The 16,164-nt window shown below is 36.9% G+C and overlaps 1 protein-coding gene across 1 annotated transcript; it reads right to left on the reverse strand.

The window, feature by feature from the left end:
- Positions 1-9,122: 9,122 nt before the first annotated feature.
- CXADR (coxsackie virus and adenovirus receptor) lies at positions 9,123-14,883 on the reverse strand. The gene is made up of 7 exons (XM_009883867.1): positions 14,853-14,883; positions 14,033-14,199; positions 13,163-13,367; positions 12,642-12,797; positions 10,450-10,572; positions 9,971-10,109; positions 9,123-9,610 (listed from the first exon to the last, which is right to left on the reverse strand). Exons 1-7 carry the CDS (start codon positions 14,881-14,883, stop codon positions 9,343-9,345), a joined length of 1,089 nt encoding a protein of 362 aa, XP_009882169.1. The 3' UTR covers positions 9,123-9,342.
- Positions 14,884-16,164: the final 1,281 nt, after the last annotated feature.

The raw sequence follows: 16,164 nt of genomic DNA on the forward strand, positions 1-16,164 counted from the left end.
TAACACTCCTTCCAGCTCTTTCATCTAGGAATAAAGGATTTTAGTGGGCTGGCTGAGATTCCTGCCTGCCCCCTCAGTTCATGCACTATTAAAAAAAAATCACATTGATATGCATATATTGTATTTAAATAATACACATAAAATACGTCAAGTAGCAACATAACCTTGATTTTAACTCATGCACAATGATAATAATGTGATAAAATGTGATAAAAAAATCACATTGATATGCATATATCGTATTTAAATAATACACATAAAATACTTCAAGTAGCAACATAACCTTGATTTTAAAAATGTGTAATTGATCCTTAGAACTTCGATGCCTTTCAAGTACACAAGTCTAGCGTGATCAGAACTGTACATTATCTGTACATGAATCACAATTTTCATTGCCTTGCTCCTAAAAGAAAAACAACAGATACAATTACGAAACATCTGAGGATTTTTTTTTTCCTGAATGAGCTGCAAATGAAGAAACATCATTGGTGACCTTAACTTCAGTCCGAGGAAAATAGACATTTTAATGACTAACTCTAAGCTCTGATCTATACTAGTCAATCAGGCTTCAGTTACACTTTTTTTTTTGGTAAATGAAAGGACTACAGAAGTATGTATTTCCAGCCTAGCAATAGTGTATAAAGGTAATATAGAGTTCCTCACCACAACTGGTAAAACCTATCAAAAACTACATTAATACCTCAGCTGTACATTTCCTTTCATGATCTCTGTACAGTTCACAGCCTTTCGCCAGAGCATAAACAGAAAAACACCTTAATTGATGTTACAATAACCATCTTCTTACCTAAATTATTTTCCCGAGTAAGCAATAAGAAAATATCTTTCCAGCAACTAAGAAGGGTTCTTTTGCTTTCTGTTGGAGAACCTAACATTTCTTAGCAAGTCCCTGTGAAGCACCACAGAGCCGTCAGGTCGCATTTAGCTGCAGAAGGGGACACAGGCTGCCCAAGTGCCAGCTGCAAGAGGGTGGCCAGTATTCCCAAACACAAAATTTATTATTTTGTTTCAATATAAAGCAGTCATATTTAGCCATAAAATGTTTTTTTCCAAGTGGGCTGGAGATGGTATAGCAGATCACAGCATTTATTTTTTTTTACCACTGAGCCGTCAGGTCGCATTTAGCTGCAGAAGGGGATACAGGCTGCCCAAGCGCCAGCTGCAAGAGGGTGGCCAGTATTCCCAAACACAAAATTTATTATTTTGTTTCAATATAAAGCAGTCATATTTAGCCATAAAATGTTTTTTTCCAAGTGGGCTGGAGATGGTATAGCAGATCACAGCATTTATTTTTTTTTTTAAGTTCTGTGTTTTAAAGACAGCAAGTTCTCTCATCTTAAATAGGGATACAAGATCATCAAATTAAATAGGCTACCTAAAGAGGTAACCCAAACTACAACTCAAGTCTGAAGCAAGAGAAAAAGACATGGCAATTCTTAAGCCATTTCATACCGAATTAAAAAATACAAGGACGAAAGCAGGGCAAGACCAAACAGCTCATTTGAAGCTGCATCCTTTTAGTAAGGTGTAATTTTTCTTGTGTACCAACAAGAAACAGGGAACGATGTACCAAGTTAAAGTAATTGCAAGCTTTCTTTTGTATTTTACAGCTCTTGCAGCTTAGATGAACTGTTCCTGCTCTTGACAGTTACAGGATTGGAAGTGACATGGAAGGGCATTTTATTTATCCGGATGAGAAGTTCAGTGCTAGCAGCCACAACATAAGCTTTTTGACATGTTCCACAAACCACCAGCTGTGCCCCAGAGTTGTCATCTTCTTCAGCAGTCACAAGCAATTCAGTAGTTTTATGTACTACCACCGGTTGCCTTTATTTCTGCTATAAGGGTATCGGTTTCCCTCCCACCTGAGTTACTCCAGTAGCAAATGGAAATCTTAAGTAATTATTTTATCTTGACTTCCTACAGTTAGGTAAAGCACAGCACAAGTGTTTTGATTTTGGCAAGTATTTTCTTAGAAACATCACCCACCCCTTCGGATGACTAGCAAGTGAGTCGCTGATGATGGTGGCAATCAGCGACCTTAAACACCCAGAATGGAGGCTCTGCTGCACAGTAACGTCTGTGAATTTTGACTAATCCTGACCGCTGTTTCACACGTGAAACATTACCAAGTGTGTGAAATAAGGAGATTCAGATTCTTGTATGAGATAATAGTTTCACTTAGAAATCACAGAGCAGGCCAAATCATAAGGTATGAAAAGGTGTTACTTCACCTGTACAGCAGTGACTGGCCACAAGAAACAAAACCTCAAGTTTCTTTCCTATTCACACTGAACGTAATTTGCAAAATTGACATAATTGGAAGCTATTACACTAATGGTACTAAATTACTTTTGTAGCTCTTAACCATCTGATTTAGTATTCCTTGACACCACATTCTGAATGAGTTGGTACCCAAGCTCAGTGCCCACTGCATCCCTGGAGATGTTTGTGCCCAGAGCACCAAGAAGCCGTGCTGCCACCGCTTGCCCTGTCTGGGGTATTCAGGAGACTTCAGTCTACACAATTTCTGAGTATAGCCAGATATACTGGCTATATAGATAAGCAACTCTAGATGAAAAAAGGTTTTGCCGACTGTCTGAACCCCCCTGCATCAGATGCTGCTGGAAGCCAGAGCAGGGAAAAGCTTCAAGAAGTTGAACAGTCCATTTGTGTTCCCAAAACACACATCCCTCCTACAAAATTCCCCAAACCGATCAGACTCGGTGTTTTTCCTCTCCTCATTTTGCAATTTGGAAGAGCACGCCGGGAAAGAGAGCCCAATGCCCTTCAGGTACAGCACTCAGCTTCCGTGCCGCCTGCCCGCAGTGCAGCAGCCCCCAGCCCCGACAAGGGGGACAACTGTCACAGCATCACACAGCTCTCTGCACTTCCCAGCGGACATACTGCCTCCAGAGGGTTCCCCCCTTCCCCCCCCGAAGAAAAAATTAAATTACTGAAGGTAAAATGATGCGCTTTCACATGTTAATGTCTCTTCTAGTATTGCCATGTTTTAAAATTGTTACATAATCAAATTGCATAACGCAACACGCTCAACTTCTTTATAGAGCTACTCCCTTCCCCTCCCTCCTGCCATCTAGCAACCCGGACACCATACAAGGTTCCTGTGTAGGAGTTGTACAACTTACTTAATGTTTCCTGAATAACATGGCAGAGTTGCCCTTCATCTGGTCAATGCCTTTTTTTTTTTTTTTTTTTTTTTTTAGGAAAAATAAAAGGAAATGTTAATGACTTCTGATCCACTAAAAATGAGGACCCAGCTACCAGCTGCTGCCACTAAACGCAATTGACTATGCATATTCAAAGCAACCCAACCAGTAACCAACAGCTGAAAGTTGAAGTCTATCCAAACTCCGACTTAAAAGGGTGACACTAACATTGGCCTACAATAGGAAAATCAAGGATCCTTAAAGGATCCCTATTTTCAGAAACGTGACTTTGAAATGGAAGTCAGAAGCAGGGACAATGCAATCCTCCAGGCCAATTTTCTGCCAGAGTGGTTATTTTATAAAATTAGAGGTTCATATTCTTCTCCTGATAGCTGAGCCTGTACCAGTCTGCAAAAAGCCTAAAGCAAGTTCAAAAAGCAACAGAATCATCGTAACTCAAGTACACTGTTATTTTTATATTAAGATGCAAGTCTTCATGTTGTAAGCAATCACTTACAGTCATCTCACAAGTGAAAGCTAATTTTAGAATACAACCAAGACTTGGAAAGGTAAGACAACATTCATAGCTTCTTTCACGCTACTTTTGCTTTTGCTCCTTGAGCAGCTATTTTCTTCACAAGCTGTTTTGTTTTTGTTTTATGGATTTTGCACACAAGAAAGCAAGGCTAAGTCATTAGACTGTTTTAGAAAACAGTTAATGTTAACAATTAATCGTCTATCCATAGAGCTTGAAAGAACCCAAGCTTCTGTATCTGAGAAGTAAATTTGAAATAGTAAGCTCAAAGTACAGTCAGTTTAAGATGTTCAGAGAAAAAAAAAACAAAAACACTCAAACCAAAACAGCAAGACAGATCTTTTTAAGAAACTTTATCCAAGACATTGCCTAATATATACATAAAGACCACAAAGGTTTTGTAGAACTACCATGTGATGAGTGCCTCTGTTCTTTCAGGACACTCTCTGGAAAGCACTAGCTGATTTGTGGGAATTCCCACAGACAAGCTGGAGGTACTCAGCTTCTCTGATTCACTCCAAATAAAAGACCTGGGACAGCTGAGGCATTCAAGTGCCATCTGTGACAAAACTGTCACCTCAGGAAAAGATGGAAGTCTTGAGCTTAAATCTTGATGTTAATATTAAAAGGGTATAGAAAGGTTTCTTAACCCCCATTTTTATTAGGTTTCATTTTGTATGTAAGCATAAGTCTTAATTTAAAATAGGAAAAATTCCTAAAGGTTTTTCCACCAGTACTCCATTTAATTTCATATGCTTGTGCACATATGTATCAAACAGGATTTTTATATATACACAAAGAAGTGACAAAAATACCTGGCATGGCACAGGTACACATTAACATATGAAGATATGCATACATAAAGATATGCATATATTACAAACAAGTGTAAGCTAATTAGGTGTCCAATGATCTAAACATAACAGGTGCCATTAATGCAAACAGAGGCCGTGCCAGACTTTGTTTCGTAAAACTAAATATGTGCCCAAGACAACACTGGAGAAATTGCATTAATCTTAGGTAAAATTACAAGGACAGTCATCAGTTGGTTTGCAAGGCCAAGGGGTGGGGAGTATCCCAAGTCAACTTCATTTGAATCAAAAAAGATGCACATTAACTGACAATATAAAAACAGGCAACAACATGCTTTGAGTGCTGTAAACCCGCTTGGTTGAATTTTAAAAGGCAAGAATTTATCAGTTTCAGGAATTTTTGGTTCTACCTAAAATAATGGGGGATGAAATTTAATCTAAAGTCCCTTTCCAGCCTTATGGTTCAGAATAACTGTTGAGATCACTCTGGTGTGTTTTCAAAATTGATCGCTACGTTTGTGTATCTACAATTAGACACCACAAATAAGTGCATGTTTTAAAATACCTAAAGTTTTACTTCCCTTAGAAATTAACAGGGGGAAAGAGCAAGAAATAAAATGATTAATGCCAGTGTGGTATACACAGCAATATTTATTAGTTCACTTCCAACTACATAAAGAGAAAGCTGAAACCATACACAAGTGCTGCTTTAAAATAAAGACAGACTACTGTTTTCTCCAACAGTTTTATTTCAAAAAGTACACAAGTCTGTCATGGAACTACAGCATTTTAAAATTTTGGATTTTGTTTTTACAAATTCACTCACAATACTTGTATTTTAAAATACCATTCCCCCAAAAGTGTGAATAAAAAAAACCTCATACTGAAATTCATATCAATATTCAAGTCCATGCTTTATGCATGAGAAGTGTAACGTAACATCATAACATTTTGGATTCCAGGAAATATTATTGCTCCAATTTCAACTGAGCTGTGCTTCAATGCTAGAGGACCAATAACCAAAGGGTCCCATAAAGCACCTATCAAGTGTATAAAACAAGGTTTAAGTGACACAAATAGTATTACGTCTTTAGACTGGAACAAAGATCTAAAGTGATCCAGAATATACACTGTAAGGAACAAAACCAAAGCTTATCATGGAAACCAGTAATATACAATATTCAGCATTACAGAAAAACTTGCAATTAAGAAGCCTTACTTGTACTACTAAGCAGGAAGCATACATCTAATCTGAATGCGACTATCAGAGCTGATAAAGATGTATGCATTGTACATTTCTTTCAAAATTCATGTTTTACCCCTCCAACAAGGCATTTCTGTGCACTACACAGTTTTGGAAGAAGTATTCATTTTTAGGTAAGGAAGTTTCACACAAATATCTTTAAATATCCATTTCAGAGAGTTTATGAAAATGCTTGTAATATATGGACAAGTGTTACGTAGCCTCTACAGTATTACAAGTCTAACACTGTATTCACACCATGCTAAAACTGAGGGTTTTCTTCTATATATAGTAGCCCTCAACAGGCAAGTTTACAGTCAAGAAACCTCTAGTTAACGTCATGAGTTCACTTAGAGTATTTACATAATGTTACCCCCCCTTTTTTCCTTTTTTCTTTTTTTTTTTTAATAAAATGAGACATTAAAAATGCCACCTTTTACAGGTATATCAGCTGCCATTACTTCCTAAAAGAGTTCCGTTTGCAGAGTTATCTGTAAGATTGGACACCTCACGTGTTTAACCAGTTCATCTCTTACACAGCTATAAATCATTGCTAAATTATGGTAGCTGCTTTGGAGAATCATAATGCAGTGTAAGTGAACAATCTATTGATGAAAGAAATAATTTATAACAGCAGTATTATGTTTTCATAGTAGTTTGTATCCATTCAGAAAGGCATGATGATAGCAACTTGAGGCAAAGTTTACCCCAAGTCAGAGGTTCTTTATTTCAGATAAGGACTATGTCAGATTCTATTTCTTTTATTTTCCATGCAATTACATAAATAGACAGACACTGTCAAGGCTGCTAAGCCTAACAGCTAGGCTCTGAGGGCACATCATGCTGTCCTTCTTTTCTGTCCATTTACTATTTTGTACAAGCTGACAGAGCATTAAGCATGTGTAAACTCTGCTCTGTATGCTTCAGTGAGACAGGTTTCTGTTATTGAGTGTCCTAGGGCTTACCTGACTCTAAGTACAGGGTCTTAGGCCAAAAAAAAAAAAAAAGCGAGAAGAAAAAAAAAAAAAGGCAAGCAAACAAAAAACCAAAACCCACATCTAATCTCACATATGTCTGCAGATGGCCAAGAACCAAATTCAGTAGGTTTGTTGCCTGGTTGCTTAGGTTTATAGCTCTCTTTCGGTCTGTGATTCAGTTTACTTTTGTACTCAACTTGTATTTATAATAACTATACCCTTTTAATTAAGGAAGGCCTTAGTTTCAAGATAAACAATCAGTGTATGATTAAAGTCTCGGAAGTCTCTTCTATCACAATAATTGGATGCAAGACGATGTCTCCTCATCTATTGTTCTTCATAAGCATATGTTTGGCACAGTTACTAAACCTAGTATTTACCACACAAATAAAAATCAATCAGCCATCTCATTGGTACAACAACTGAACAGATTTCAGGGATATAAACACTTAGATCATAATTAGCAATTGAAGGAGTAACTGACATTTTGAAATACAGAACAATACAGAGAGAGACACTGAAGTCACATCCAAAAATAGGCATGAAGAGGTATAAATAGTACATAAGAATCAAGAAACCAGATCACAGTGTCATGTTTTAAGAACTGTACCATCATCTAAGCACCTGTTCAAACAGTAAGTTTAGGCACCAGAAATTTCATAAAAACTTAAGTTACAATCAGGCAAAGTTTATTGACAAGGCACACATGAAAGATTAAAAAAAAAAAATCTGATCTGTAACAGTATCAGTTTACAATCTAAAAAAGTCCCAAATGTGTAAAACTAAGTATAGAATACTTAATAGTCATTCAAGTTTCTAAATTCAGTATGAAGGGTATGTTTCTTTACATTAATAGTGCCAGTCAAAAATTGTGCACCTAACTACAGATAGGACAAACAGATACTACAGATAGTAGTAAGCCAAAGAATTTATCACAGATCTATAAGCAGCTACAAAAAAGCAGACACTAAACCTAGAAGTTTGGGGAAATGTTCTCTCTCACAGTGTTGCTACATACAAATAATCCTCTAACATCTTTCAACAGGCTATTCAGATTTTTCCTTCATCGACATCAGTGCCACCTACTACGTGCATTTAGTGTTTTCCAAAATACCTTGCAGTTTAACACCTACAGCTAGAATAAGGTGAAGGGACTCCCCCCACCCCACCCCCCAGCACAGGATGAAGAAGAAAGTAGAAAATAAGAAGGAAGAAAAAAAAAATCCACAAAGATTCAAACTTTCACCAAGCTTTAAATCCAGCTTCCACAGGTATATAATACCAGTCATCAGAAGCTTACCAGTAGTCCTTAAGTATGTGTGAAAGTAAGATAAGGAATTGTTCTGTTCCTCCTGTAACACTAAGTTTGCAAAACTGGGAAGAAGGGGGTTTAATCTTGAAACACAAGATTTGTATCAACAATTCTAAATAACTATTTCCTCTCAGATTCTGGCTTCATAACTCTTGCTCTTAAAAGTCTAAATGTCTGTTCATAATATTTAGTGCTGTTGAAGAGGCAAGGAGAAACGAGCTTTAAAACTCCTTGCAAATTCATACAGAAAGATATTAGCATCTTAAGTAAAGGTGAACTACTGCTTACATGTATATGGATGAAAAGATGTTTCCACAGTGATGTTAGAGCTGGAGGACAGATATCAAATACCAGTTACTTAACAGCTTTCATTAAAACCCCATGGAGCTTCTCAGTAGTAGGTTTGGAAAAAAAAGTAAGAGCACTGCCTTAGAATCTAAACAGGCTTTGGAAAATGCAAGGTACAATTAACATAAGACCTGTATAAAGATACATATTCATTCTTACTGTGACAGTAACAGCTGATCTACACATTTTAAAACTTAGGTACCACTACCAACAACCCGATAGGACCTCTTGCATCAGATAACTTAACGTTATCTGACATGACTAGGACTAGTTATTACAGAAAAATTCATGTTTCATAGAGCTTGCAAGGTCTCCTATCACACTTCCACTCACTGAAATTTTAAATTCAGAATAGACTCATTAAATTAATTGAGCCAATCAAATAACTGGTAGCCCCTGAAATAAGAGCTCAACAAGTGCCCCAAACAAACATTACCAGGTTAAAAAACTGCATAAATAGTTTGAACAGAATTCAAATCCATCCTCAGTATTTCAGCCCCCTGCAACTACATCAGACAGTGGCAAAGTTCAAATATTTCTGTTATTCCAAAATTGAGGATAAAGTTTCAGGAACTCTGAGAAACTTCATGGTCTAGATATGAAATGCTTTTGTTACTTCTCACTTGTGTCTTGCTGTCACATATTCAGAACTGCACATTAGCTGACAGTATTTCTTCAGCAACCTACCAGAGGTCCAAATACCTTCAGTGTCCGATATTTAGGATCTTCAACGCTTTTAGCAAATAGTTCAACTGTCATACTAATAAGTTTAAAATTAAAAATGAGAATTGGTGGCTTTTCACACTAGCTTGTTCAGTTTCTTCAAGGAAAATTGCATGCCATTGTTTAAATGAGGGATGGAACACAGTAGTTTTCTCTAACACTTACAATGAACACATCAAAACCAGCATTTAAATTAATAATATTTTATACTATGGACCCATCTTTGCTTTGTGCTGGAATCATCACAGGAACAGCTCCCATTCTACTTAAATTAGGTGCAGCTACCTTTGAAGGTGCAAAGGTTGCATTTTGACCAGGAGGACGTTCAAAGTCTTCACTTGGGACTTGGCTATATGGAGTTTTGGTATATCCTTCCATATTTGAGGGAGACATTGAACCCAGAGAAGAACGATTGCTGCCTATGTAGCTGCGTGCTGTTGAACTGCGACTTTTTGGAGGTGGGACATCTTCTCTGAAACACACAAAACAAACAGTTGCAGAACAAGAGTTCAGTCACCATTACTATGTGGGAGCTTACAAAACAAATTTCACTTTGTTTCTTTTTATTCTGACACAGTAGACAAGAGGCCCACATATTACTTTAAATTAAAAAAAAATCAAGTATTCATTGCCTTCAAAAATCTTTACCAAAATTAGACATGACAACCTACACTACATTCAAAACAAAGGTCCCTGACAAGCTGTTAGTATGTTAATAAGCTTTCCAGATTAAGACAGAAATCTCAACAGTTAAGTATCTTACTTGCAGAAATACACATTTAAAAGTTAATCTTCAAATAATACTGTTCTGAAACTAGAAATGTGTAATTACCTGATATCATGATGTACTTCTTTCTCATATTTCTTGTCTCTGTGTTTCTTACAGCAACAGATGACAAGAAAAGCCAGTACAGAAAGACCCAGCACAGTTCCTATAATAGCTCCAGCAATTATACCAGCTGTATTTATAGCTAGAATAGATAAATAACAATACTGTTTGTTAGGTGTCAAATTTATATGATCAACTTCTTTTCTCTTAACTCAAGATTAAAAACAGTACGTTTCCACATGATCCAGGTTAATAGCATATCACTGAATCGCAGAGGGTATGCTTCAATCACATGCATTTAAAACAATAGTAAGAGTTACAGCTTTCTGCATAAAAAGCAACATTTTGGCAAGTAAAGACTTGAAGCAGCAACCATCAGTTACACAACAGGGTTGCTTTAACTTTTTCGGAGTTTAGAGAAACAAGATTATTCCATTTTAATACACAAAACACTAGGCGACTGTTACACAGCAAACACTTACGAGGGGTGACTTTCAGCTCAAGAGAACATTCATCTGTGCCAACTCTGTTTGAGGCAACACAACTGTATGTACCAGAATAGTCTTGAGAGGCATTTTTCAAGAGAAGTTCCCCTGTATTTTTATCTAAAAACAACAAAAGGCAGAGGTTGACCATTTTCCAAAATTTAATTCCATATTCAATACTGCAGAATTATTAATCCAACATATAGATGAAATATTAACGAAAAAACGATGTATTAAAAATATCCAAATAAACCCAAAAATCTACCATACTGAAAAATACTATCACTTGTAAAAGTCTTTACTGTATTAGAAATTTATTCCACATCATTTGACTTAATATTAAGCCTACAGACTAATTGCTCTGTCAATGGATAGGAACAGACGCCTAAACCAGCCAATTCTCTCATCCTAACACAGAATTCTAAAATTAACTGCATCCCAGAAGTACCACCTCCTCTTCTTTCTCTCTAAACTGATTCTACAAAACCAGCTCAGACGCCTGCAGAACCCGTAAGGTGGGATCCGCTACGAGGTAGATCTAACCTGAACACTGCGCTCCAATGGGTGACCAATTAAGTCTAGTTATGCCGACAGCAGAGGACACAATCAGCCAGAAGAGGGTATTTCCCCAAGCCTTTCGAAGCCATTGACAGCTACCTTTGAGAGTTTCTAATATATGAACTTCAATTGGCTTGCATTCTTTAATTGCCAATACATTTGCCATCAGCACCGAAAGAGACTACATCACAGGAATATAGCACCACACAAATACATCAGCTCTTCCGGCTGAAGAAGTTAGGTAGTATCTTGATTCTTAAGAACTTGTTCAGTGTCCCCAAACCTACATTCACAAGCCCAAAACAAACATTGTTTTATTGAGCTACATGCCACTTTTGCATACTTCCTCGCTCATTCTTGTCCACCACTGATATTGTCAATTGATTTTTTTGTTACCATGAGACAAGTTGGGGATGTGGAGAAGGAAGGGCCATAACAGAGGCTTAAAGTCTTTACTGGTACAGAGAAGGACATTAGTGATCAACTGTTCACTGTCAAAACAAGAAATAAGAGATATCAAACAGCACTAACAGGAGGCAAGTTCAAAATGAAGAACAGTATGAGGTTCTTTGTATGTAGCTGATTTTTAGAGATAGTAGAGGTTCTAATAGACTACAAAAGCTTAAAGGAACATGGAGAAATTCACAGAAGTCAGGTTTTGTTTGTTTTAAATCAATTAAACTGAAGCCACATCTGAATTTCCTCAGGCATAAACTACAGAAGGATAGGAGAGCCCTATGAGGAAGAACCACACAACTTCTTATTCTCTTTCCCCTAGACATCCACTTTTGTTACTCTTGGGCGCAACACCGTTTTGTCCCGTATGTCCTATACAACCGAAGTTAAAATGTGTTTATCTGTAAGCAGATTCTAAAACTGCTTCATCTGCAAGGAAACTCCACCATCTCAAGGTTTAAGGTTTTTCATAACTACAAAGAATACCAAAAAGAACTAGTACTGAGCAGTACTTTTCCAAAAAATATTCCGGAATAACTTTCACAAATCCAAGACTCACAGATTAATCTTCCACAACAAAGTTCTCACAATAAAAATCCAACATCACCACTATAATAATTTGGAATCCATGAGTCAAAATTCAGTATATATAACTCTTTCCTGTACATCAGCTTTTGCGAGAAGTGGATAAGCCTTCTCTTCTCTGTTACTCTTGACAACTTTTCTTCTAATGACACATACCCTTTTTTTAAGCAATCGGGAAGTGAAGACATCAGTTCAATCTTTCATAAAATTCAAGTTTTTAATCTCCACTTCCCTGAGCACAGCTCTAACCACTAGTCTAGACTCTGTTCTGACTCTTCCTTACTGTCCACTTGAGCAGAAAAGCAGCCAACATCAGCAAGCAAGAGAACTCACAACACTCAGGCATGGGTGAAGGTGATTCTGCAGCCTAACAGTAAGAAACTCAACTTAAGGCTTGAAACATTTCCAGTATGAATAAAAAAAAAACCCACACAACTTACTTCAAAGCCAGTGAGAGGGCAGAAATGACACTTATCTTGACTGCTCTATACTCGTATCAAGCTTGAGATGCTCACAAGTCAAGACAAGCCAAAAATACAAACACAATCTTTCTTAAATATTTAAGAGTAATAAATAAAGTTTGACAGTACTCAGCATGGAAGTGGCAGGAAGTTCCTGTTTGCCAGATACTCTCCTCCAGTCATAAGACAAAAGTGGGGATCCTTCTTGTGATGCACATTTCAAGATAACATCTTTTCCAATCTCCTGTGATCCTTCAATGGAACATTTAGTTCTCGCTGGCTTTACTAACAAACAAAGTATCATTGAATTAATGACAGTCACAATCAGAACGGTTATTAGCTGTGTTCTAGTGGGTCAGACCATTTTGCTAGAGACAAAGTTTGTGCAACAAACCATTTCTATGCATGGAAATGTTTTTTTATGAAATACAAGCCAGGCACAGAATTTTTTTAAATGCTCATTATTCTGAATATTATTCCCTTCATCCCCCAGAACACAATGATGTCCACCCCTCCCAAAGCATCAATGGATGTATCATCATAGATTCAGTATGACTTTGTCTAACAAATTTTGATTTTAGACATCAACAATAGGATGGAATAAACACACAAAAAATGCCACTGAAAACCCAAGAAAAGCATTGTCTTACCAAGTACAGTCAGCTGTATTTTTTGGCTTTGAACTCCAGGCGCCTTCTTCACTTTGCACTGATACGTGCCAGTGTCTGCCGACTTTAAATTTAAGATATCCAATGAACCATCACCAGATCTGGGATCAGGATTAGTAAACTGCATCCGTCCAGTCATAGCAGCATAATAATGATTATAAATCCTGTCTACAGCATACATAATTATCTATAAAAAAAAAAGAAATATATGATTCAGAAATCCACTTGGCATGAAAATGTTCAAAATAAATTGGTATCTTCAGATTTTTGACCGTCTCTTTCTACCATTTTAAGTAATCCTAGAATTATGACATAGCCAAATATCTCAATCTTCAAAATATCACCACGCACAGTACTCTAATGAATACTCCAAACACACGCCTGTCCAAGTAGCAATCCGTCATCATTGACTTCTAACTGAAGGAAAACTGTTTAAAACTATTATAATTTTGTTTTGTAAAACCTGTTTAACTAAAAGAAGTGCTCTTATTGAAAAGGCTTACAAAGAAAGGATAGGGTTAATAACTAAAAGAGTTAAAAAATCAGTTTTCAGTCAGGAAAATAATATGGATACAAAAGCAGTTTGTTTTCTGGAACTGAAGCATATTTCATTTGAGAGTTCTTCTTTAGAAGACAAGTTTATAGTGAGGCATTTCTTGACATTTCATATTCAATTTGCTATTCCAAAACTTACACTATATTGCGTATGACTAGTACTTCGAAGTAATTTAAGATCACAAACATCCCAACCCGAAAAGTCATGTTTAAAAGGTTTAAGTAGTCAGTAATAAAATTCATACATTGACCTACTCAAACAACTAATTAACACCATCCAAAAAAGTCTCTACTTACTATTTGTTCCTTCTTTTGATTATCTGCTGGTATCAATACCCACTCAATATCTAGTGGGCCTTCATCTTCTTCTGAGAGTACAAAAGTACATGGCAACGTAACTTTATCTCCTTGTGCTTTTTCAATCGGTTGTTCAACTGAAGTTATACTTAGGCTTCTTGTCAGACCTATAAAAATATATTTTATGTTTTAAAAACACTTCGCATGCAGTTTTCACCGGAAGTGTTCTATTATGTATTAGTATACATTCAAATCCATCATATACTTTTCCTGTATAGAAATCAAGCCATTAGTCAGACTTGTCACTGCTTAAAAGATCCTGTGCAGTATGTTACTCAACACAATGCAGTCATGTACCATTCATTTGGAATCATATCCAACAGGCAGTTACATCTTTCAAACTGTACAAATGTTTTTGTACAATTCAAGTCCCATACAAAGCCAAACCAAAAGTTTCAGCAGCAGTTTTTCCAAGTTATTAGACAGTCACCTTACCGCTACTCCCTCACTGTAAAATGAAACCATGGAACAGTGATGAAGTCCACCAGGATGGACAGACTTGTGAAGTCCTGAGTTAGATCAAGTTAAGTAACTCTGCCTTAAAGTATAAGGGCTCTTCTAGCTACAGGGAGTGGACAAATGAATCCTTTCCAAAAATCTCAATGAGTTTTTTAGATGTTTGACCTTTCTGCTTGTCTTAGTCCTCAAAAAAGGCTGCGTAATCCTTATCTGCATGCCTCTAGGCCAAACATGTTTCTAAACAATTTTTCCTCAATTCAGCCCTGAAAAAGAATCTATATAGGGGCACAGACACACTTACTCGAAAAGGCCTGAAGCAAGTTCCCCCCCATTTTACAACAAACATAGGGTTCCCTCATCAAGCGTACAGACCCACGCATCACAGTCAGGAAGTGGAAAGCTCCCTTTGCTTGTTATGGAAACAGGTTTGGCATTTGTACATCCACTGTTTTGTCTACTTTGTGGGCACCAAGCTCAGTTTTTCAGTCATTTGACATACGCAGGTTGCTGCTCATCATAGCAAGACAGTCACACAGAGGTTACCACAGCCACAACAGATGCAAGGCCACAAGAAGAGTGGCCAATGTGAAGAAGATAGATCGTTTTGGTGCATCTGTAGAATCACAGCCTCAGAGGAAATAAAATCTATTATAAACAGTGCATTTGTGTTCTAACTTGCATTTCTGCACTAGCTCAAGTTATTACCCAACTTGCAATTCTCCATATAGTAGAGAAGCTGTAGTGCATTTCTGCAGTAGATGAGACTGCAACAGCTATCCTTCTACCTTACTAAAACTTTGCTCTGCATCAAGTCTTTGGATTCTATTCCTGATGTCAAAATAAAGGGATCTTTAATAGCTATTTACAAACAACAACAACAAAAAAAAACCAACCACATCAATTGAGGTACAAAAGAGATTTAGGTGCAATACCCCTTACCAACCCATGTACATCTTCTCAAAGATAATTTTAACAGGTTACTATCGTCTCTTTTTTGACCACAGCAAACATATCTGAGCAACTCACTCCCCCAAAACTATAACCCAGGAAATCAAAAGCTTTCATTCCGAAGTGAGAATTAATCACTGAAGCAGTACTTCTGCTCTGTGACAGCATCTCCTATAACAGTTACTTCACCATTTGAAGTTCTACAACAGATGACCATAGAACACACATTTGCTTTCCCCTCCCCACGAGTGGACCTGCTGAGAATTTCACAAAGCGTTCAGTAATTCAGGTAAGAGGAACACAGTGACATCTGCCTCTTCACAGTGGCTAGCAGAATTCATGCTTTGGAGATGCTATGACACATCTGTACTACTAAAAAGTATAAAACCTCTGATTTTTAGTTGACACATGCTGATACACACAACATGGCCAAAAACAAATGGATGAGTATTTGTATGTTGATTTTTTGATTAACTTTCTAAACAAATGGGACTTGTACAATCAATGTTTTACTTCTCTCCCTGTTCTGCCACTACTTGTTCATCTCTGACAATTTCAAACAAACACAAAAGCAGAAATAACAGTCCAGTGCAACCAGAAGTCCCTGAAGTTATTCATTTATTCTGACATAGCTAAGAAGCATTAGATTCTTCAATTATCTCTTG

The sequence above is a fragment of the Charadrius vociferus genome, unplaced genomic scaffold (assembly GCF_000708025.1).
Source record: "Charadrius vociferus isolate BGI_N301 unplaced genomic scaffold, ASM70802v2 scaffold414, whole genome shotgun sequence".
Classification (NCBI taxonomy): Eukaryota; Metazoa; Chordata; class Aves; order Charadriiformes; family Charadriidae; genus Charadrius; species Charadrius vociferus.

Coding starts and splice junctions, on each gene's coding strand:
- CXADR (XM_009883867.1), bottom strand. CDS start 14,883: ATGGGGGGGAACTTGCTTCAGGCCTTTTCGA. Junction 14,200..14,852: donor CTTGCTTCAGGCCTTTTCGA/GTAAGTGTGTCT, acceptor ATATTTTTATAG/GTCTGACAAGAAGCCTAAGT. Junction 12,798..13,162: donor AATACAGCTGACTGTACTTG/GTAAGACAATGC, acceptor TTTGTTTGTTAG/TAAAGCCAGCGAGAACTAAA.